The following is a 23,636-nucleotide window of genomic DNA, read 5'->3' on the forward strand; positions in this document are numbered from 1 at the left end:
ATCATTTCAAACCATCATCTTTAAACACACATCTCAGAATCCTCAAATTCCCCAAAATCATCATACACTGCAAGACCCCACATGCAGCAGTAAAAACCTATTCAACTGCAAGACCTCACAGTCTTAGCAAGTAAACCTTTTTGCTTTCCTTTACAGTAATCATAAACATAACAATCACTTTAAATGTTACCCTTCCTGAACCGAGCAATAAATTATGCATTGCCAGCATTCCTTCAAGCCATTCCGTAAAACCCAAACATGACCCAGAGAAGAACTTTTTAAGCCATTCCGTAAAAAACCAAACATGACCCAGAGAAGAACTCGGTCATAAACAAATAACTGCTACCACATGTTTACAAACATGTTTACCAATCAGATAGCGCGTCGTCTTCCTGAATTCCGCTTTACTCGTTTCGGCTTAACTTTAAGTTACCACCTAAGTACGTTCGAGAAATAAAATCAATCTGAAACCAACTTCAAACCAAGTAAGATATCAGTGATCCGAAAGTCCGATTGCCTCAATGACAAAAATGACAAAAATGACAAAAATGACAAAAATGACAAAAATGACAAAAATGACAAAAATGACAAAAATGACAAAAATGACAAAAATGACAAAAATGACAAAAATGACAAAAATGACAAAAATGACAAAAATGACAAAAATGACAAAAATGACAAAAATGACAAAAATGACAAAAATGACAAAAATGACAAAAATGACAAAAATGACAAAAATGACAAAAATGACAAAAATGACAAAAATGACAAAAATGACAAAAATGACAAAAATGACAAAAATGACAAAAATGACAAAAATGACAAAAATGACAAAAATGACAAAAATGACAAAAATGACAAAAATGACAAAAATGACAAAAATGACAAAAATGACAAAAATGACAAATATGACAAAAATGACAAAAATGACAAAAATGACAAAAATGACAAAAATGACAAAAATGACAAAAATGACAAAAATGACAAAAATGACAAAAATGACAAAAATGACAAAAATGACAAAAATGACAAAAATGACAAAAATGACAAAAATGACAAAAATGACAAAAATGACAAAAATGACAAAAATGACAAAAATGACAAAAATGACAAAAATGACAAAAATGACAAAAATGACAAAAATGACAAAAATGACAAAAATGACAAAAATGACAAAAATGACAAAAATGACAAAAATGACAAAAATGACAAAAATGACAAAAATGACAAAAATGACAAAAATGACAAAAATGACAAAAATGACAAAAATGACAAAAATGACAAAAATGACAAAAATGACAAAAATGACAAAAATGACAAAAATGACAAAAATGACAAAAATGACAAAAATGACAAAAATGACAAAAATGACAAAAATGACAAAAATGACAAAAATGACAAAAATGACAAAAATGACAAAAATGACAAAAATGACAAAAATGACAAAAATGACAAAAATGACAAAAATGACAAAAATGACAAAAATGACAAAAATGACAAATATGACAAAAATGACAAAAATGACAAAAATGACAAAAATGACAAAAATGACAAAAATGACAAAAATGACAAAAATGACAAAAATGACAAAAATGACAAAAATGACAAAAATGACAAAAATGACAAAAATGACAAAAATGACAAAAATGACAAAAATGACAAAAATGACAAAAATGACAAAAATGACAAAAATGACAAAAATGACAAAAATGACAAAAATGACAAAAATGACAAAAATGACAAAAATGACAAAAATGACAAAAAATGACAAAAATGACAAAAATGACAAAAATGACAAAAATGACAAAAATGACAAAAATGACAAAAATTACAAAAATTACAAAAATTACAAAAATTACAAAAATTACTAAAATTACAAAAATTACAAAAATTACAAAAGTTACAAAAATTACAAAAATTACGAAAATAACAAAAACTACAAAATTTACAAAAATTACAAAAATGACAAAAATTTCAAAAATTACAAAAATTACAAAAATTACAAAAATTACAAAAATTACAAAAATTACAAAAATTACAAAAATTACAAAAATTACAAAAATTACAAAAATTACAAAAATTACAAAAATTACAAAAATTACAAAAATTACAAAAATTACAAAAATTACAAAAATTACAAAAATTACAAAAATTACAAAAATTACAAAAATTACAAAAATTACAAAAATTACAAAAATTACAAAAATTACAAAAATTACAAAAATTACAAAAATTACAAAAATTACAAAAATTACAAAAATTACAAAAATTACAAAAATTACAAAAATTACAAAAATTACAAAAATTACAAAAATTACAAAAATTACAAAAATTACAAAAATTACAAAAATTACAAAAATTACAAAAATTACAAAAATTACAAAAATTACAAAAATTACAAAAATTACAAAAATTACAAAAATTACAAAAATTACAAAAATTACAAAAATTACAAAAATTACAAAAATTACAAAAATTACAAAAATTACAAAAATTACAAAAATTACAAAAATTACAAAAATTACAAAAATTACAAAAATTACAAAAATTACAAAAATTACAAAAATTACAAAAATTACAAAAATTACAAAAATTACAAAAATTACAAAAATTACAAAAATTACAAAAATTACAAAAATTACAAAAATTACAAAAATTACAAAAATTACAAAAATTACAAAAATTACAAAAATTACAAAAATTACAAAAATTACAAAAATTACAAAAATTACAAAAATTACAAAAATTACAAAAATGACAAAAATTACAAAAGTGACAAAAATAACAAAAATTACAAAAATTACAAAAATTACAAAAATTACAAAAATTACAAAAATTACAAAAATTACAAAAATTACAAAAATTACAAAAATTACAAAATTTACAAAAATTATAAAAAATACAAAAATTACTAAAATTACTAAAATTACTAAAATTACTAAAATTACTAAAATTACTAAAATTACTAAAATTACTAAAATTACTAAAATAACTTAAATAACAAAAAATACAAAAATTACAAAAATCACAAAGATGACAAAAATTACAAAAATTACAAAAATTACAAAAATTACAAAAATTACAAGAATTACAAAAAATTCAAAAATGACAAAAATTACAAAAATCACAAAATTTACAAGAATTACAAAAATGACAAAAATTACAAAAATTACAAATATTACAAAAATTACAAAATTTAACAAATATAAACGACATTACAAAAAATTACAAAATTGCTGTGTGGTAGCGGGTTAGAGAATACTAGGCGACTTATTTAATATGTGCTAGTCATTCTTCAAATGCGACTTTCCCATTTGGAGGGGGGGAAACTGGGCTTGGTCCAATTTTTCGCACATAACATTCAGAGGCACATGTCATAAAGATGTTAAGACGACTATAATCTAAACAAAAAAAATGCAACGCTAACCGAAGTTTTAGGCAACCGTTCTTGCGAATGCGAATGATTGTACTGTTTGCTTTCAAAGTTCTCACAGTAGAAATACTACCTTGTAGTATTAACCACTGGATTTGTGGCCAATCAAACTAAAGTTTAAAATGCATCACAATATATTTCAGCATTCAACATTAAAATGATTATAAAAATGAAAGTCAAAAAGAGTTATTGAATGAACATAAAAAATTGAATGAATGAAACGGTTTCTAAGTAAGCTCGATGGGTAGTCCTGTAATGTTTTGTTTAAATTGTTATTCAATATATTTTGTTAAATTTGTAAAATCGTTTACTTTTTCCCTTCCAATAATTAACTTAATGTGTGATAAACAACACCACCACATGGTATCAAGTAGCTCAATGGTACTTTTCAATATTCTCTCCCTTCGCCATCAATGAAAGGTTTCCTGGGTGAGGCATCGGGACATTCATCTCTTAACCGTAGGTAGATTTACGTACACATCGGATCAGCGCTTCCAGGCCGTCCATAATGCTCAAACGGATGATTGGTCGCTGCAGGTGAGTTGTGGGTGTGGGTGTGGAACTTGGAGTGAGTGAGAGTACAAAAAAGCAATCGTATCGAATTTGCAAATATTAACTTGTCAAGCAGTGCCCGTGATGCATGGATTCAATCAATTTTTATTACTGAACTGCGCCACGAATGGCCACGATTGGATGACGGCTGATGAATTTTAAGTCTGGCAACAAACGGGGTAACGAGGTGGTGTAATTAACGTTCCCGGAAAGCGCGAAATTGATTGTAATTGCACTGCTTGCAGGTTTTAATTTTTTGTAAAATTAATTCGATTGTTCAAACAAAAGACTTTTCGTTGTGTGAAACTTTGTCACCATCGATGAAATTAACGGATTTTTTTTTCGTCCTACAGATTCGTTATCCTCAAAAAAGGGATACTGGGGTTTATGAGTGCCAAATATCAACAACTCCTCCAGTGGGCCACTCCATGTATTTATCAGTAGTAGGTAAGTATGGTTGCAAATTTTCTATATAACATAGTTTTAATAAACCCCTGAAAAAAAGAGTGCGTAAAACCAATGTTAGTACTTTTCAAAACATGTGCGCAAATTTGTCGTTTTTCCGGAATATTGCTCTTAATATGGTACATGACATTTCGACATCCATCAGCTGTCACTGATGTTTTCTTCCTTCTGTCGTCATTTCAGAGCCGGTCACCAACATCATCGGGGCACCGGACATTTTCATCAACACCGGATCCACGGTAAACCTGACGTGTGTGGTGCGAAACTCCCCGGAGCCACCGTCTACGATAATCTGGACCCACAACAATCAGGTGAGTGAACGTCAGTCAGCCTTACAATCTATTTTGTTTCGAAGCTGGGAAAGCACAAATGAAAACAATTTACTTACTTTTTTCCATTGTGTTGGTTTTGTACGCTGTATACTCTATGCAACGATTGAAAATGAAAAAAAAAAAAAACATTAACAAACAGTAACCTGAATCGGTGAATAAATTGAAGCAAAGGATTTTTACAATGATTGATGGGAAGCAGCTCATTTACCTACAGGGTAGACTTTTTTACACTCATCAAATTGTCCACTTTAGATTTATTCAATCGTTATCATAAGTTTTGTTGGACTTTAAACTTTACAGGATTATTTCCCAATTATAAAATTATAATGTTTGTATGAAGTAGGTTACTAATTATCGCGAAAAACAAAAAAAAATTCTCACGGTTTTTTACACGGCTATTTTTAAACGGTTTTCGGGAGTAAACACGGTATTTGTGAGAAATTATTTAAAGTCTTTTCAATGGAAATAAAAGAAAGGCTTGGAAGAAGAGATCTCTGACCTGAGATATGAAATAATGGACCTGAGACATGGGACATGCGATATAAGACATGAGACTTTAGTTGTAAGACCTGACTCCTATGACAAGAGAGGTGAATCATATTTAATGCATTAGACTAGAGACTTGAGTTCCGAGATTCTAGATCTGAGACATGAGACCTGAAACTTGAGACATGAAACTTTAGACATGAAAAATAGAACTGTAGACCTTAGACATGAGACCTGATACTCGAGACATGAAACCTAAGACCCGCTTGCTTAGACATGAGACATGACGTCTGAGGCATAAAACCTGAGACCTCAGACCGGACACCTTAGACCTGAGGCCTGAGACCCGCTTGCTGACACCTTAGACCTGAGACATGAGACATGAGGTATGAGATATTGGACGTGAAACGTGAGACGAGAGACGAAAGACTTAAGACGTTAGACATGAGACCACAGACCTGAAACCTGAGACATAAGAAAACAGTCATGAGAAATTTGACGTGGGACACGAGACGCGAGATGTGATACGTGAGACGTGAGACTTGAGACGTGAGACGTGAGATTATGAGGTGGGAGAATTGAGAAATTTGACGTGAACCGTGAACCGTGAGACCTGAGACGTGAGACGTAAACCGTGAGACTTGAGACGTAAGACGTGAGACGTAAGACGTGAGACGTAAGGCGTGAGACGTGAGACGTGAGACGTAAGACGTGAGACGTAAGACGTGAGACGTAAGACGTGAGATGTAAGACGTAAAACGTGAGACTTGAGACGTGAGACGTGAGACGTGAGACGTAAGACGTGAGACAGAAGGCGTGAGACGTGAGACGTGAGACGTAAGACGTAAGACGTAAGACGTGAGACGTAAGACGTGAGACGTAAGACGTGAGACGTAAGATGTGAGACGTAAGACGTGAGACGTGAGACGTAAGACGTGAGACGTAAGACGTGAAACGTAAGACGTGAGACGTAGGACGTGAGACGTAAGATGTGAGACGTAAGACGTGAGACGTGTGACGTGAGACGTAAGACGTGAGACGTAAGACGTGAGATGTACGACGTGAGACGTAAGACGTGAGACGTGAGACGTGAGGGTGAGAAATTTAGTCCGAAGAGAGAAAAGAGAATAAACTAGTAAGAAATGAGATGACAAAGTGGAACTTGGGAAGTGGAACGTGAGGCGTGAGAGGTAAGAAGTGAAGGATTAGGATTAAAATGTAAATGTGAGACGTGAGAAGTGCTGAGAAGTGAAAAGTTAGAAATGATAATTGAAGAGTGAAAATTGAAAAATTAGAAAGAGAAGTGAGAAATTTAATGATGACATTTAATGATAACAAAATGATCATGACATGGTTTTTCTCATCGTAAGATAGTTTAAATGTTTTGGATCTTCATAGAAAATTTTGAAAATCGAGCAATAGAGGTACAAATTTATATATTTCTTGATCCAACCAATATGACGGATTTGCTTAATGATATCACCTACAAACTTTATAGGGTAGAAGCACTAGTTATTGAACAGATACCAGATATCGAACACTAGTAAAACATTTACCGATTAAAACAATAATATACAGTAGAAAAATGAATCAAAATTCGTTGTGCCAATGTTGCAGCATTTTCTACCTATGTTCAAATTTTTATCAAGAATCTCGGACTCTTAAAGCCACAATCCCCGAAACTTGAATATGTGTTCAAATTTTGGCTTGATTTTTCGACTGGATGAAGAAAACAGCCTATTTTTGATTGGGGGATAATTGGATAAAAGGCAAATAAACGTCTAAGATAATGATATAAGTGTTTTCAACTAAGTCATTTTGAATGATTTCTGGAAGAGTTGCAGCCTTTATTATCCTTATTTTCTTAAAATTTAACAAATTATAGTGTCCAATCATTGGATCACAGAAAACGCCAATGTTTCAATTATTGAACGTTCAATCTTGCTGTACTCGTTTCGTAAAGAAATGCATGTACCAGTTATTGAACAAACATCGGTTGGTGTTTAGAAATGTAAACAAACTGTTTCTTGGTTGCTAGCTCAACCAAAATCGCCCCTGCAAGGCATACTATCAAGCGAAATATCCCTGAATATATGCAATGATATTCAATGTTTCCGTGTTCAATAATAAGGCGGCATCCAGAAATTACGTAACTCAAAAAATGCAGTTTTTTGACCCCCTCCCCCCCGTATGTCACAAATCGTAACGCTACGACTTACCCCCCTTCGAAAATTACGTAACGTTGATAATTAACCCACCCCTCCCCCTATCTTCTTATGTTTTTAACCCTCATGCATAGTGTTGTTTTAAAACAACACTAATCAAAATCCAAATATCTCGAAAACGCGTAAACATTTTTGAGTGATCTATTCACACAAAATATTTGAGAGGTTAGAAGAAATAAGCTCATGGTATTTTTATCACGATATTTTAATGTATGTGTGAGATATCGAACAAAGTATGTGCGAAAATTGCAAAAATCAGATTTATTTATTTTTTAGAAAAAAGTAGTTTTTCGAAAATCGCTGTTATTTCTACAGATTTGCATATTTTAAGAAATTTTTTAATCTCAAAAAGTCATGCATTAAAGGATTAAATACTGATTTCAAAGTTCAAAAAAAGATTTTAACATGATTTTTTTAACGTTTTACAAAACGGAATTTATATCTATCCAAATCGCTTCTTAGTACTCAATGATGATAACTTTTTGTCTTAGTCCGAGTTGCTCTGTGCTTGTTCACTGAAGATCTACCTTGTTTACTTTAGTTTGTTTAAGGAGTATAAATTGTTATGCAACATATATTCCACTTAGTAGTATTCATCGGAATAATCAAATTTGCATTTTTTTGGTTGAACTTAAGTTTGAACTGAGTTCTTGGGAGAAAATTAACCCAATATGCGGTTTTCCAACGGTTATTTCACGGATATTCAATCCGCATTTGTCGGAGTCTATCTCAGAATCTTTAAAGGGGAAAGGTTACAAACCAGTTTCAATCGTGTTGAAGCCTAAAAATTTAAAGCAGATTTTTGCATGTTTATCATCCTGCGAAAATGGCATGACATCAAAATAGCTGCGCTTAAGTAAACTGAAATTTTTAAGGAAAAAAATCGTTACGTAACGATGAGCATACCTCCCCCCCTCCCCTATGTCACAATTTGTAACGCTCGAGTATACTCCCTCCCCCCCCTAGGAGCGTTACGTAATTTATGGATGCCCCATAAGAACATTGCCTGTTCAATAATTGAATCATTGCTTTTAATCATTGAGACAAAAGTAATTTTGAATAAAAAGGCTAAAATAATAATTTCAAAACATATTTCCACGAAAAAAATATATCGATTCGAAGCAGAGAAATAACTTAAGCTACGCTATCAAAATTTTATCAGAAAAACCTTTCGTTATTATTTATTGGCCACAAATGTGTTGAATCCCAAAGATGGTGTTCAATATATAGTGTTCTTACCCTATTGCTTTTATTATCCTTTACCAACACTTTTGGTGTAAACATATTTTCCGAACAATCACCAATTTTTTTTTAATTAATATTTTAATAATACAATTAACAGTGAGGGCTCAAAACGCAAATAGAAGATTAGCCTTTGTACTCTCGTTTGCTGGAAACCTCTTTTTAAAATTTATCTGTTATGACTAAAATAATATTGACAATTCATTGTTTGAAAAGTATGATTTTTACACCACTTTTTTTTTCATTTTTTGTGATCATGACCTTGAAAAATTTCAAGAAAAAATATATACTTTGGCCAACGTATAGCTTCAAACTTCAGCTTTCTCAGACACTAAGTGAAATTTTCTTTTTGAATTCCGTAGCTGATTTTACAAGCATGTTTTTCGGATTTTTTTTCTTAGGCTTTTTTTTAGGGGGAGGGGGAGTTTAATTTACTACAAGACTATCTCCTCATTTAAACATACTTTTCATTTTTCTTCTCTATTTATATAAACTAACTTAAATTAAGCCAACTTTCGAAATTTGCAAAAAATTCATTTTTGTTGTTCCACCTATTTTCTTTTATTTTTTGCAACACACACAAACTAGGATTTTTACGGTTTTTTTTTATAAGTATGGTATCACTTTTGAACTGAATAACGGAAAACAGAATATTGTCTGTGAATCATATTTGAATTACATTACGAGGTTTCAAAAACTATAAACTTTGTAAAAATTGGTTGAGAAACAAGAGAAATATGGTGGTTTTAGTTAAGAGTTTTAAATTGACACTCCAGAGATTGTACCGGGTAGAAATTTCAGGAACAGATGAAGGTTAAATAATTTCATGACGAATAGCATGTCTGATGGTAATTTACATATAATCAGCTCAAGATGTTTGTTTAGAGCGATTATCCAAATACGTTTTTGGGTTGTGTTCTTCAGTACCATCAAAATCGGTTTTTGCAAACCAGAGTTCTGTGAAACATCTTCAGCATGCCTTAAACTCATGTCACAACAAACAACATTTTGGTGTGTAGCTTCAAAAATATTTCCTTCCCAATACGAATATGAGAAGCAACGAAGAATTCGATTTGATCCTTCAAACCATTAACTCTTTTAACGGTTTTGCCTCTATCGAAATCTATATTAATAAGTCGTGTTATATAAGATTTAATCAATGTGTTGGAAGTCCTCATCTGATTAAGAAATCAAGCCAAATTAAGATTCTTGGAATGAAAATCCCCCATAGATGGACAGAAATGATTAGTTTGAACTACAACCGTTTGGTCCAAAACATGATACATTGACTTTATCATCATTTTTTTTTCTTTATTATAGAGACTTTCAGATCAACATGGTATATTGCGAAAAATTAATGTTTTAGAATCAGTATGGGTTTGAACCTATTTATTCTTTCTAAAGTTTGGTATATAGCACCAATCATCTCCCTAGTATCAGCCATCTCGCAGAAATGAAGTCATTGATCGGAAAATATTTCAAGCGTGGATATTTAAAACATACCGAGATCCACTTAGAGTGTCCATTTCCCGGCCATTTTCCCGTTCCCGGGAATCGGGAAATCTGGTGGCCTGTTTCCCGGGAATTCCCGGGATCCCGGGAAATATTCAAAAACTTGCAAAATATATGCACTTCGATTCAAATATACATATCTTATCGAAGCTTTCGTGCATAAAAGCCTAAAATTTGTTCAAAATGTACTTTTCATAATGTGTTTCACATTTATTTTTAATCAAATAATTCAAAGTGTTTTCAACAGTTATAAATTAAAAACAGTCTAACGAACTATAAAATAACCTGAATAAGTCAAATGAAGAATTCATCCATGCAATTAGGGGTTGTTAAAAAAATATGTTTTTATTTGTTTGATTATTCCAACCATTATTCGTTTTTCTGCGCACTTTACATATTAGCTCTTCACATGAAAAAAGCGATGTGTTCTTCATTTTGAAGTATTGAAATTCATCTGGCTTTCAAAGCCAAAGGGAAATAAGTGCATGAATGTTACATTCGAGGAAACACAATCTGTCTACCTGCTGCGCGCTTTTCATTTATTTTCATATATTGTTTGTTGTGGGGTTTCGTTCAATGAATACGGTGTGGAAATACATATAATCTTTCAAACTTATCTATTTGAATAAAAAAAATTGCATGTCTACTGCCACAGAAATCGGAATATTCTCAATGAGTTTTGTATGATTACATATTCAAAAAGAACAATAAGAATGATTCCGGAGGCTTTCAGGCTTTTCCAGAGAAATAATTTCATACATGTCGGGAATTCCCGGGAATGAAACATCGTTTCCCGGGAATCAGGAATTCCCGAATTTTTCAAATTCCCGGGAATTCCCGCCCGGGAAATCCCGGGACGGACACTCTAGATCCACTGTATCTATCGTACTTCGATGGAGGTTTAAATTTAATTGATCAAGAAGGGAAAACAAAGGCTTTGTTAATTAAAAACTTGTTAACAAACGATGGTGGAGCCTTTATGATGGAATACCCTCAACCCCAAAGATTTTGTCGGAACACGAGAGAATAGATCGTCGAGGCAAGAAGAATCCAAGAAAAGACATACAACACCTCGATACCTCTAAGAAGATTTATGGAGCTTCATTAATGGGAAATCCATTAATGAATCCATAGAGAAGTTTAAAGGAGTTTTGAAATGTAGCCATGTAACATGTTTTTTTTTTATTTTGTGAACTATGACAATCTAAGTCAATAAAGTATAGCTTGTTAATATAAAAATGGTTTTGCAGAAAAAAGTGATAATGATCATAATTCTGGATTGAAAGGTAACATAGGTTCTGCAGTAATCCTTGAATAGTTTCTTAAATTTTTTTCTGTACTTCCAGAAAATTGGCAACATGTAGATACTTACTAAAATTCGAGGGTTATATATTCAGCCAATATATCGCTCGATACGTTGAGTTTTCAGTCAATGAGACGATAATTGATGCCAGTGAACAGATTTCAGCGTTAAAGAGAATAATTATACCACTACCTTCGATCTGAGATGTAAAGGGTGATACGGTCAAAATTTGGTCAAGGGAAAACGCGTGTAAATCGGTGAAATCGTTTATTTAAAAAATCAAATTAAATTTATTTTTCAAGTTTAATTAGTATAAAATTCAGGAAAATATTCAGTTAGGCTTCCACTTTTCAAAATCCGAATTGCCGGGCCTTACGTTTAACTCCTGCCATCAGATTTTGTAAAGCCACCTTGTCCACCTTCTTCGCCGCAGAAAGCCAATTTGCTTTGAACTGCTGCACGTCCTTAGCAGTTTTTTTTGGTCTTCTTTAGGTTCCGCTTGACAATAGCCCAGTATTTCTCAATTGGGCGGAACTCTGGCGTGGTTCTTGTCCTTGGGAACCACCTGCACGTTGTTGGCGGCATACCACTCCATGGTCTTTTTACCGAAATGGAAAGATGCCAAATCCGGCCAAAACAGTACGGAACAACCGTGTTTCTTCAGGAAAGGCAGCAAACGTTCATTCAAACACTCTTTCACGTAAATTTCTTGGTTGACAGTCCCGGAAGCTATGAAAAAGCTGCTTTTCACGCCACAGGTACAGATGGCTTGCCAAACCAGATATTTCTTCGCGAACTTTGATCGGAAGCTGCTTGTAGTCGGCTTTGACGTAGGTTTCGTCGTCCATTAACACGCAGTCAAATTTCGTCAGCATCGTCGTGTAAAGCCGCCGGAATCGCGCTTTGGCCGTCGTATTTTGTTTATCATCGCGATTTGGAGTCACTACCTTCTTGTAAGTCGACAGTCCGACTCGTTTTTTGGCTCGATGCACGGTTGTAGGCGATACACCCAGCTCATTTGTGGCATTTCGGAGAGAGAGGTTAGGGTTTCGCTTGAAACTACCGGCAACTCTCTTTGTCGTCTCAGCGGCTTCCGGTTTTCGATTTCCGCCCGATCCAGACTTCCTGGCGGTCGACAAACGTTCTATAAACACTTCAATTACATCTGTAACGGTTGATTTGACAACTTTTAGCGATTTTGCCAGCTTTGGGTGCGAGTAGCTCGGATTTTTGCGATGCGCGAGCAAAATTTTGATACGCTGTTCTTCTTCCTTGGACGGCATTTGACAACTGAAAAGTGAATTCCAAAATCAAAATAGGAGCAACATTCTACACACACACACATCTTCAAAATGAGGGGTGTTCAGGTTTTTTAAATGCCAAATTGAAAGAAATACGTCAAGTTGATATTGACCAAATTTTGACCGAATCACCCTTTAGAAATACAGTTAAAAAGAAATACACTCAGCAAGGTCACATCTGCTTTATTTTAACAAATTATATTACTAAATGCTCTTATAATTTTTACAGGTCTTGGTTATAGAATATCGTGCTTCATACCAATCGGACCAGTTTGACAGAAAACATTCTTGATGCAAAGCATGTCGTACCCGACCAAAATATTGTTCATTTGTTTTAAAATCACAAAATGAAGTTTGTTCAACCATATTTTAACTAACTATCTTCATCGAGTAGATCAAAAAGTAAAGCTGTGCTTGTACTCAAACTATAGTGAATTGTGTTTCCAACCATTTGACCATTTGACTTTCTGAAAATGTTTATGCTCACTTCATGTTATAAAAAAGTGATTTATTTTATTGATAATTTTCACTAACGCTTGGAAAAAAGGCATATTTCCATTTACTTGGCCTTAGAGGCTTACATCAGTTCTTTCTAATCTGTTTTGAAAAAATGGCTTCTACCTAGATTTGATGTTTGTTGTTCTAAATATTTAAAAGGCGCTTAATACATCTGCAGTTAAGCACATTTGTACATGTTCAACACAAAGTTTTCGGTCTATTTCTGTCGAAAACATCTTATTTTTTTCTGTTATCGATATGAATCAAAACTATTACCTTCTACGGGTATTGGATTTTAAAATTGTAGTCAAATCTTCCAACTTTTTTTTCAAACGCCCGCAAAGTGTCATACCGTTATTGCATATGCATCAATATTAAGTTCATATTTTTAGACACTTCAATAAACACGAACTAAAAATGGTTTAAATTATCAAAGTCGTTTATATGGTTTTGATTCGATCGGTAAAACATCAATCTGGGTCACATGTAGGCGTCATTTATTAATATGTATATGCTGTACAAATGGGCTAGGTATCAAGAAGAAAAAAATCACATCTAGGCTTCATAGCGCCTCCACGTGCATTGAAAATTTGCTTGATAGAGAAATGCGCACCCAAATGATCCTACTAATCAGTATGTTATGTCATGGTTACAATCCAATGAGGTACAAAGAAAGATGACGAACAAAACGCACACTATAAGGCTTTTGCTACACACACATACAAGAGGTCTGTTGGGCACATATTAGAGATTGTTCACGATTCCACTGAATTTCATCTGAAATGTTGATTTTTTCTTAAATTTATGCGATTTTTTGTCTTAAAAACAGTCAGTAAGTGTATTTTAATTCATCTTCTTTCAAATAGAACTATTATTTTGATTTTTCATTGATCGTCTGATTCCACCTGTATCACCTGTAAAAAAGTAAACAAAGCCTACGTCACTTGCCAGGATGTTTATGTATCCTAGGCGAGAATCGAGCTGTGGCTCTATAATTAAGTTGACTTCATCGAGTTGAATTCGCTGCTAGATTCTACGGCAAAAAGCTCATCGTGCCCCGATCAATGGTGCATCATACGCCCCGTGTCAACAAGTTAAAGCAAAAACGCACTTTAAAATTTATTATAGTGAAAAATTAAAAATAAATGATGGTGAAAATTTAGGAACAATGTGTACATGCAGTGTGTATCTTATAGATGCAGATAATTTTACGATCATAAGAGCTCATTTCCCAGTGCTTAAAAAATCATAATATTTTCTTTATTTGAGAACCTAGTTGTTTTTCTTAAAATATTTATGTAAAGATGATAAGGAGATTTGTTTTTGGTGAAAAATTAACACTATAGGAACTACAAAACTGTTCCTCATGAAAAGGTATTTGAGAAAATTTATACTTTCGTGGAAAAGAGGAGTTTTTAATATTCCTCGGGTGCTCGTTATGCTCTATCTCCTATACGCGTCAGTACTAAAAAACACGAACGATTAAATTTCAATATTTTGAATTTTAAAATTATTATATTATATTATTAAATTATATTTTGAATTTAAAATTAAGCCTTAAATTGCAATTGCAAATTGCATTGCCCGAAGCGTATTTGAATCAAGCAAATAATTCCATCGAATGTTATTTAACATACTATTATGTAATTTTGAAATTAAGCATAAATTTGTGTCTTAAGCGAGGGTCGAATAATTTGCATCGCTTTCAATGTAAAATTGAATGATTAAATTTTTGCTGTTTATAGCAAATCCTTTATTGGAGTACAAATATCAGAAATATTTTTAAAAAAGAAGAGACAAATTTCTGGAATGACTTTTGTTGAGATAGATAGTTGAATCCTAAATTTGGAAAATTTATCTCCAAATTAAGTTATCACAGCGCTGCACTGGTTTCCATAGGAGAAAATTTCCTGAGAAAAGTATTGCTGCTGCACCCGATCCGTGAATATAAAATCTAATGAACGCAGCAGCACCTAACATAGCATCCTTAATGCGTATGTATCCCTACTATAGCCTATACAAATGCCTAAGGTTGCTAGATTGCCCGGTTTTATCCAGGTTTGTCCGGATATTCAATACAAAATTTGACAAAAGTCCGGCCCGGACCGGTTGCCCGGATATCTGTTAAAAATGCTCGTGTTTTGCCCGGATTTATTCAATTTAATTGTCAAAACAAACAAAAAAAAAACAAATTGTGTTGTAAAATTTCTTATTCATGCGTCTCAAACCAGTTTTTTGAACAGGTTTTAAAAAAAAATAACCATGATGAGTTTTTCTAAAGCGCAAAATACGATTTAAAAACTGCTGATGAAAAAAAAAAACATTTTTAGCCCGGGTACGTGCTGGAAAAATTCTGGCATCCTTACAAATGCCCCTTAAATTTATGCTATCAAAAAATGCCTCTGAATGCTTGCCAGAAACATGATAATTTTCATGTTGATGTTCGGATGGACTTCTATGTGTTTAATAATTGTGAGCAAATTCACTAATTATAATAATTGGTACGGGCTACAATTTTTACCCATAATTGTGGTTTTATAAAACGTTTATTGTTTTGGAAGATATTTTGTGTTATTTTTAAGCTTAATTTAAAAAAAACATATTTGAACCCCAAGAGGAAGCATTTAGTGACTGAAATTCATTCAAAGTTTGATATTTTGTCAACTTACACCAGAATAAACGAACATTTCGTGGTGAAAGGATACGTTAAGTGACTAATGATTGTGTGGGAATTGACCTACTGTGGAGTGGTAGGTAAAGAAAGAGTTGCATCTACTACCACATATTAGTAGGTCAAGTGTGGTTCGCCCCACGAGCGGGAACTTGCCCTCCTTGGGAGTTTTTGAGAAAATCATAGAAAGAGGATGGTAAAAGAAGAATTTTATATTTGTGACAAGAGAACCTTATAGATTTAGAAAATAAATAAGCTTGAGTTTTAAAATAAAATTAATCGAATTGTTAGTGTATTTTTGAAACAATTGTTTATTTTAAGTTAGTATATCCATTCCTTCGCATATAACTTAAAAAAAATTGGTTCCCAGCATGAGTAGAGTCTTGTTCGCGTTTTGTTATTTGTATACTGTCGACATGCTGGGAACAGTAGCGTCCATTCCTACCAGGGGACTCAATTGAGTTTTTTGGTGTGGGGGAGTGTGGCGGGCAATTTTAAGGTATATAAAAAAAATAAATTTAGTATAGAAGAAACGATTATAATTTTAATGGCATGTTCGGCGAAATGAAAACTGGAGATTATTATTAAAGTGGATAGACAGGCATTAGTGCGCCAATAGGAGAAAGCTTGATAGGTGTTGAAATTTTAGGCTAGAGGGCATGTTGATGAAAAGCTCCCATGAATTGTCCCGCCTTTGCTAGTGTACACTAGCTAACTATGCATGAGAAACTGAAGCAGAATTCCCATGCGGTTTGAGAGCGTGTTTTTACGCACACTTCAAACGAGATCGTTTGAAGTGTGCGTAAAAACATGCTCTCAAACCTCTGGACTCGCTATACATGGGAATTCTGCTTCTCAGTTTCTCATGCATAGTTAGCTAGTGTACACTAGCAAAGGCGGGACAATTCATGGGAGCTTTTCATCAACATGCCCTCTAACCTAAAATTTCAACACCTATCAAGCTTTCTCCTATTGGCGCAAAATGCCTGTCTATCCACCTTTCTTTCACATTTCTATTAAAAATATAATCTCCAGTTTTCATTCCGTCGAACATGCCATTAAAATTAAAATCATAAAAATTACGGCGATTAAAATCATATAACGTATAGAAGAAGGTTATCAAAATATATATTCCTTACGGCAAATAGTAATTCCTCGCCAAATTTATTGCCGGTTTTTTAAATTCCCAGAAATGAAGATATGGAGAAAAACTAAAAATGCTAGAAAAAATTATTTTTAATATGCAAGCGTTATAAATTTACAATTTGTGGTCGATCAAACTTAATTTGACCTTGCCCGCAGATGCGCTTAGCATGTTCTTGGAAAAACAAGACGCATGCAAAGCACACTCATTATTCACCGATACTGGCGGCATGGTAATGCGCATTTCATAACGAAGGGCTCATGAATTAAGTAAATGAAAATCATGGTTTCCGGGTAATATGTAAGGCTTCAAACTGTTATTCTAGAAACTGAGATTGCAAATTGATATTGCATCGTTAGTGACTATACTGCTTGCGTTACTTCAAATATGGCTGCATGCTTTTCCTGCAAATTTCCTGGTGGCAGTAATGTATGAAGTGTTTCACCACAACTCGTTACAGGAACATGTAACTTCCGGTTAAATGCTATTAAAAAGTCAACGCAACGGGTTGGCTGTGGTTCAATTTGTCGAAATCTTAATGACTGGTGAAAATCTGATTCGAGAACTCATTCAATCGCCCCACATGAAGGAGGAAATTTTAATTAAAAAACTGATCCCTTCAAGTCGTTACTTAGGAGTCACCGAAAATGCAGCCAAGTTCAGAAGGACCCTGCTGTTGAAGGAACTGATTAGAAATTTCCCCAACTAACCGAATCCGGCATCCAGCAACCTAACTAAATAAACTAGAACTGACAGTTTCGAGAGTGGCAAAGTTCGTTTCCACTTTCTTTCTTCTGCCCCGAACGCTTGACGCGGTGTTCTCGTTCAATTTAGTGAAGCGTAAAAATGGAAATTCCTATTTACGACCAACCAGAGACCAAAGCCGTTAGATATTTTCAGGCGCACTCCAAGCAGGAAGCCGGAAGATGACAAAGAGTAAGCAGTCAAGGGAAGGAACTTCACGGCACGGCGAAGGGTAAAGCATTCATCTCGCAAATTCGATGCACTTACCACAAATTGGAGCGTGTTTTCGGCATATTGGTTTCTGGTGGATGGCGGCGTACGCAAAGCAATTTCAGTGCGCTGCATTCACGGTTCGAGAAATTAACGATCTATTCCTGGCTTTTTGGGCGGCTGCATCCCTAAGCCATAACCGTACGATATCACGAGTATGGCGCAATGTTAGGTGCTGCTGCGTTCGTTAGGTTTTATATTCACGGATCTGGTGCAGCAGTAATACTTTTTTTCAGGAAATTTTCTCCTATGGAAACCAGTGCAGCGCTGTGATAAATAAATTTGGAGAAAAACTTCTCTTATTAATATTTCAAAAACACATCTAAACAAAAGTCATTGCCGTAATTTGTCTATTCTTTTAAACTTTTTCTAACATATGTACACCAAAAATAGGATTTGCTATAAAATTCAAACGATTCGTTAAAAAACCTATCTTTAAGAATGGCAATATAGTTGAAATCTCGTGTTAGTGTTGACTTCAATAAATCCTCACAAACTGTTATAACTATAATTTTACTGAAAATCCCTGTGCGGCTCTAAATTTACTGATAACAAAGAGCTAGTGATAAACCGAGTGTTAAGGAAGAGCGTAGGAAAGAGGGATTTTAATAGCCGAAGAAAGTTCAGATACCGAGAGTTAGTCTAAAGTGTGCTATCAATAAATCAACTTAGGCCCGCAGCGATACTCAATTTTGGAAAATAAAGTTGTTATTATTTGCTCTGAGGAACTAAAGTAATATATTTTTTTTAACGTATGAGAGAGTAGGGAATCATGGGCCACTTTTTTCTTTATTCCATTACTTATCTATATATATAAAAAGCAATTTCTGTATGTTTGTTTGTTTGTTTGTTTGTTTGTTTGTTTGTTTGTTTGTTTGTCTTCTATAGACTCAGCCGTCTTAAGAGCTAGAGAGCTGAAATTTGGCATGGATACTTATTAGGACCAGGAAGGATGAAAAATGTTTTCAGATTTTTGGATGACCCCTTCTGAAGGGGGTCGTCCATACAAGACAAATATTGTTTTCACGATATTGACGTTATTTTTCGTCGGATCGTGTTGAAAATTTGCACATGAGTGTGTTGAAAGACAAGCAATCGATTTCAGGTGTCAAATTTTGTGTAAGGGGACAGCCAAAGGGGTCGTCCATATGAACTATTCGCTGTTTTTGCGATATTGACGTTATTATACATCGTATTCAGATGAAAATTGGTACACGATAGTTTTGAGAGACGTGCAATATTTGAGGGATCCAATTTAGTGTAAGGGGCCGGCAAAAGGGGTCGTCCATATTGAGTTTTCAGTATCTTAGTGATATTGTCGTTTTTATACATCGGATTGGGATGAAAATTTGCACATAGGAGTTATTAGGGACAAATAACTGATTTCACTTATCCAAACTAAAATCAGGGGTCGACCAAAGGGGTCGTCCATGTTAACTTTTCACTGTTGATGCAATATTGTCGTTATTATACATCGGATTCAGACAAAAATTGGTACACGAGGGTTTTGAGCGATGAGCAATGGATTTCAGGTATTCAATTCAGTTTAAGGGGTCGCCAAAGGGGGTCGTCCATATAAACCTTTCAATATTTTTGCAATGTTGACGTTATTATACATCGGATTGGGATGAAAATTACCACACGGTAGTTTTCAGGGACGGACAATCGATGTCAAATATTTTGCCAGGGGTCGACGAAAGGGGTCGTCCATATAAATTAATTTTTCACTATTTTTAGCAATATTGACGTTATTATACAATGGATTGCTTTGAAAATTTGCACACGGGAGTTTTGAGGGAAGGGCAATCGATTTCAGATATCAAAGTTTATAAAAGAGCCCCCAAAAGGGGTTTAGTTTTTTGGCAATAATTGCGTTGTTATGCAATGATTTATTCGAAATTTATACACGTGGTGTTTGATTCCTGATTTTATATTTAGTAGCAGACGACAGACGAAGTGATCGTCCAATATTTTTGCAATTATTACTTAACAATGGATCTGGAAAATGCTTGGCAATTGACTTTCATACAAACTGTTCATTACATATTCCAAGTTGAAAGCGAAACGGAGTTCGTATGGGATCAGCTAGTCTATATATATAAAAAGTAATTTCCGTTTGTTCGTTTGTATGTTTGTCTTCAATAGGCTCAGCTGCCTTAAGAGGTTGTTCAGTCCGACAAGCGGACTGAGAAGAGAGCGAGAGGGGATGAACGCGAGAGGAGCGCCAGCCAATCAGCGAGCAGCAGTCGACGGGGCGAAAATATAAAAACGCGCGCTCCCGCGCTTTGCGTCATCAGTTTTTATTCAACCACCATCGCGGCAGCATCGGTCCAGTGGAGTGGTCGACACAGGAGGAGGCGAACCAGCCAAGAATGGTCTAATCCTAGACCACCGGAAGCAGAGGCAAAAGTTGCGTGCCAGTAACAGTGCGAAACAAGTGTAAATAGTAAACCGAGAGAATAAAATGTTCCAGTACTAAATTGGTGTTGTTCCTCTGTGCTTCCTCCTCGCTTGCTTCCGATCCAATCGGCTCTTATCAGAGCCCCCCTTAGGAGAGTTTAGTTTGGGATCACTGCAAGCTAGTGATCAACCGGCCTTGGCCTCCAGGCAGCCAGTCCGAGGACCTGCCTCCACTGGTGAGACAACCACCAGGGGTTGTCTAGAAGAGGCTCGCTCCCGCAGGGGGAGTGAGTCCCATCAGTGGTTGTTTTGCCAAGCGCCGCACCCACAGTCCACCAATGGCTTTTCATGGCCACAACAGAGGTAGAGAGCTGAAATTTGGCATGGGTGCTCATTAGGACCAGGAATGATGAAAAATGTTTTTAGATTTTCGGATGACCCCTTTTGAAGGCGGCCGTCCATACAACAACGGTTTTATTCCCCCGAACCGAAAGTCATGGCACCCATTTTGTGAACCGACTTTCGTTTCCGTTCGTTTCGTTGGCGGGATTATTTTCATCATCACCATGGGCAGGCTATTAGAAACGACCATCCAGAGCTCACCATTTACTGGATAGCAAATCGAAGCTTGCTGAGCATTAAAAATTTGAAAGTGAAAATTTTGGCGGGTGTTTTTTGTACCTTCTACTGTTCAAAGCACATGCTACCGGTACGAAATATTTGGATACTATTATAAGCCTACATTTTGATTGACAAATACAACTAGCCTGTTAGCAATATATTGACTAGAATAGTAATGTAGTGGCTTTCAAAGTGATCTTTACCGCCGCTGGGTCAACCATTTTTATATTTTTGGAATTCCTCATAGAGAAAGAAAAACTTTTTTGGATTCAGTGTTATAAGGTCAAGGCTGCGATTTTAACGCTTCAATTGGGATTTTAATAAGGGATTAGAAAATTGATTAGATAATCAAATTTGAGGTTTTGAGTTTTATAAAATTTGATTTCACTGACCAATTTCTAACTTTTGAGTTATCAATGATGACCAATGTGGTCGATTCTACCATCCATTAATGGGATGTTTGTGCCCATGAAAAAAAAACAGAACTAAAAAAAACCTTTTTCATAATATAAAAATGGTATTTTCGAGATGATTTGTTTTCGATGACTTCAAAAAGCTATTAGTAGTACTTTCAACATTTAAGGTAAACTGAAATAAAACAGTGCGAAATTGAAAAGCGAAAAAATTCACACATTCAATTGAAAACATGCAAAGTGAGTTATCAACATGCTTAAGCAAAGTTCAGAGGTTTTTAAAAAATTATAAGTAAATGAAACTTAAATACACCATTTTACAGGGAGATCATCCATATTGAAAAGTGGGATAATCTTCAACGGATATTTTCATTAGATAGGGGATGGAAAAGATAAAAAAAAGCAGTTTAAACTTTTGAAGATAAAACTATTAGGCCAAATCTATTCAATCTTCCTAAGCAATGATGGTTGTAAAAAATGTTTTTCATGAAAAGATGAATTAGCATACCAGGATTTTTTTTTTTGAATTTCCATTATTTAAAAACAGTGAATATTCTCAATAAAAACTTTAAAAAGACTAACAAAACTAACATGGCTAAACTTGGGCCAAATTTCTTATAATGATGAATATAAAACTTCCAAAATTTCGAAAAGAAACGATTCATTTTGATTTACATTTTATGTGAACCCGAGCAAGGCCGGGTAAAATCAGCTAGTTTATTATAAAAGATAAAATTATAATAAAAAATGTTATGGTTTTTACATGTCTAAGGTATCATAAGACATTTTTTTATATCAAACTAGCTGACCCGGTGTGCTTTGCTACACCTTTCAAAATCAAATGATATTTTCAGAAATTATTCAAATGTTTATTGTTTTGTTGGCATTATTTTAAATCAAATTATACCATAATTCATGAGCAACCGGTATAAAGTGCTGCAGCTGGAGTTTCGAATTGCAACACAAAGATAACTTAAACTAATATTCTGAATCTTGATCAATAAATTTGTGTTAAAATTCTCGTAATTTTAATCTGTTTCCTCAAGCTTTGCCCTGAAAAAGTAGGGTCTCAAATAAATCGTTCGCAAAAAATCTAACTTATAAAATATGGTTGTTTTTGCTTGATATGTTTTGGATTTATGTTAAATAACTGATAAGAGATCCCCCTCCCCCCGCCTGTCCTTCCATTAAACCCCTGCTGAATGGAGGTCGTGATCTTTTATAATCATAGCCAAACCCATACAGCGTAAGGGTTTATAACAACCGTAGAAACATTTCTTGTAACCAAGTACCTTTCCATGCCATATTTGTTTCCATTTGTTAGCTTCCATTTATGTCGTTAGCATAAATTGAGAACTGGTTTTAACAAAATTGTATTGGGATCATCTCCCTCCTCCTATGAACCTACTCCCTGAAAGGAGGATGGTGTGTAAGATAATCATTGAATACCAAATGATTTTTCATATTAAGTTTTGTCCATTTCTCGGATTTTGTAAAAAAAAAAGTTAAATGTAAGCTTTCCTCTTCCCTTCCTATATTTCAAATTCTATCATCCTATTGCAAGAATGGTATTGTTTCACATAGAAATATTTCTAGTATTCAAATACCATCCCATGCCAAATTTGGTTTTATTTGCGTAGTAAATTCTTGACTTGTGTATTAACTTGAAAAGAAGTACTATCCCCCCTTCCTTTCTCCACATTAAATGGAGAGGTGAGAGGAGTTTTTTTGCGTACTCAAATACTTTGATGCCAAATTTGGTTTCATTTGCTCGATTAATTTTCGAGTTATGCAAAAAATTGTATGAAAATCCCCTCATTTTCCTTTCTCCCCGCTGGAAGAAGGAAGGGGTCTCAAACAATCATTAGAACATGTCACGTTCCCAAATACCCGCCCATACCAAATTTGGTTCCCTTTGCTTAATTAGTTTTTGAGTTATGTAAAAAAATATAAAAGAGGTTCCCTCCCCCTTTTATATCACCCTACTGGAAAAGGGAGGGGTCTCAAATAATCATAGATATATT

The 23,636-nt window shown here is 34.0% G+C and overlaps 1 protein-coding gene across 1 annotated transcript in view; it reads left to right on the forward strand.

Moving 5' to 3' along the window:
- LOC129748279 (zwei Ig domain protein zig-8-like) overlaps nt 1-23,636 on the forward strand; it is a 140,594-nt gene that overhangs the window by 88,545 nt on the left and 28,413 nt on the right. The window contains exons 3-5 of the mRNA XM_055742816.1: nt 3,854-3,970; nt 4,339-4,432; nt 4,634-4,761. Of these exons, the coding sequence (XP_055598791.1) occupies nt 3,854-3,970; nt 4,339-4,432; nt 4,634-4,761 (339 nt within the window). The remainder of the gene's footprint in view (nt 1-3,853; nt 3,971-4,338; nt 4,433-4,633; nt 4,762-23,636) is intronic.

Source organism: Uranotaenia lowii, chromosome 2 (assembly GCF_029784155.1).
Source record: "Uranotaenia lowii strain MFRU-FL chromosome 2, ASM2978415v1, whole genome shotgun sequence".
Classification (NCBI taxonomy): Eukaryota; Metazoa; Arthropoda; class Insecta; order Diptera; family Culicidae; genus Uranotaenia; species Uranotaenia lowii.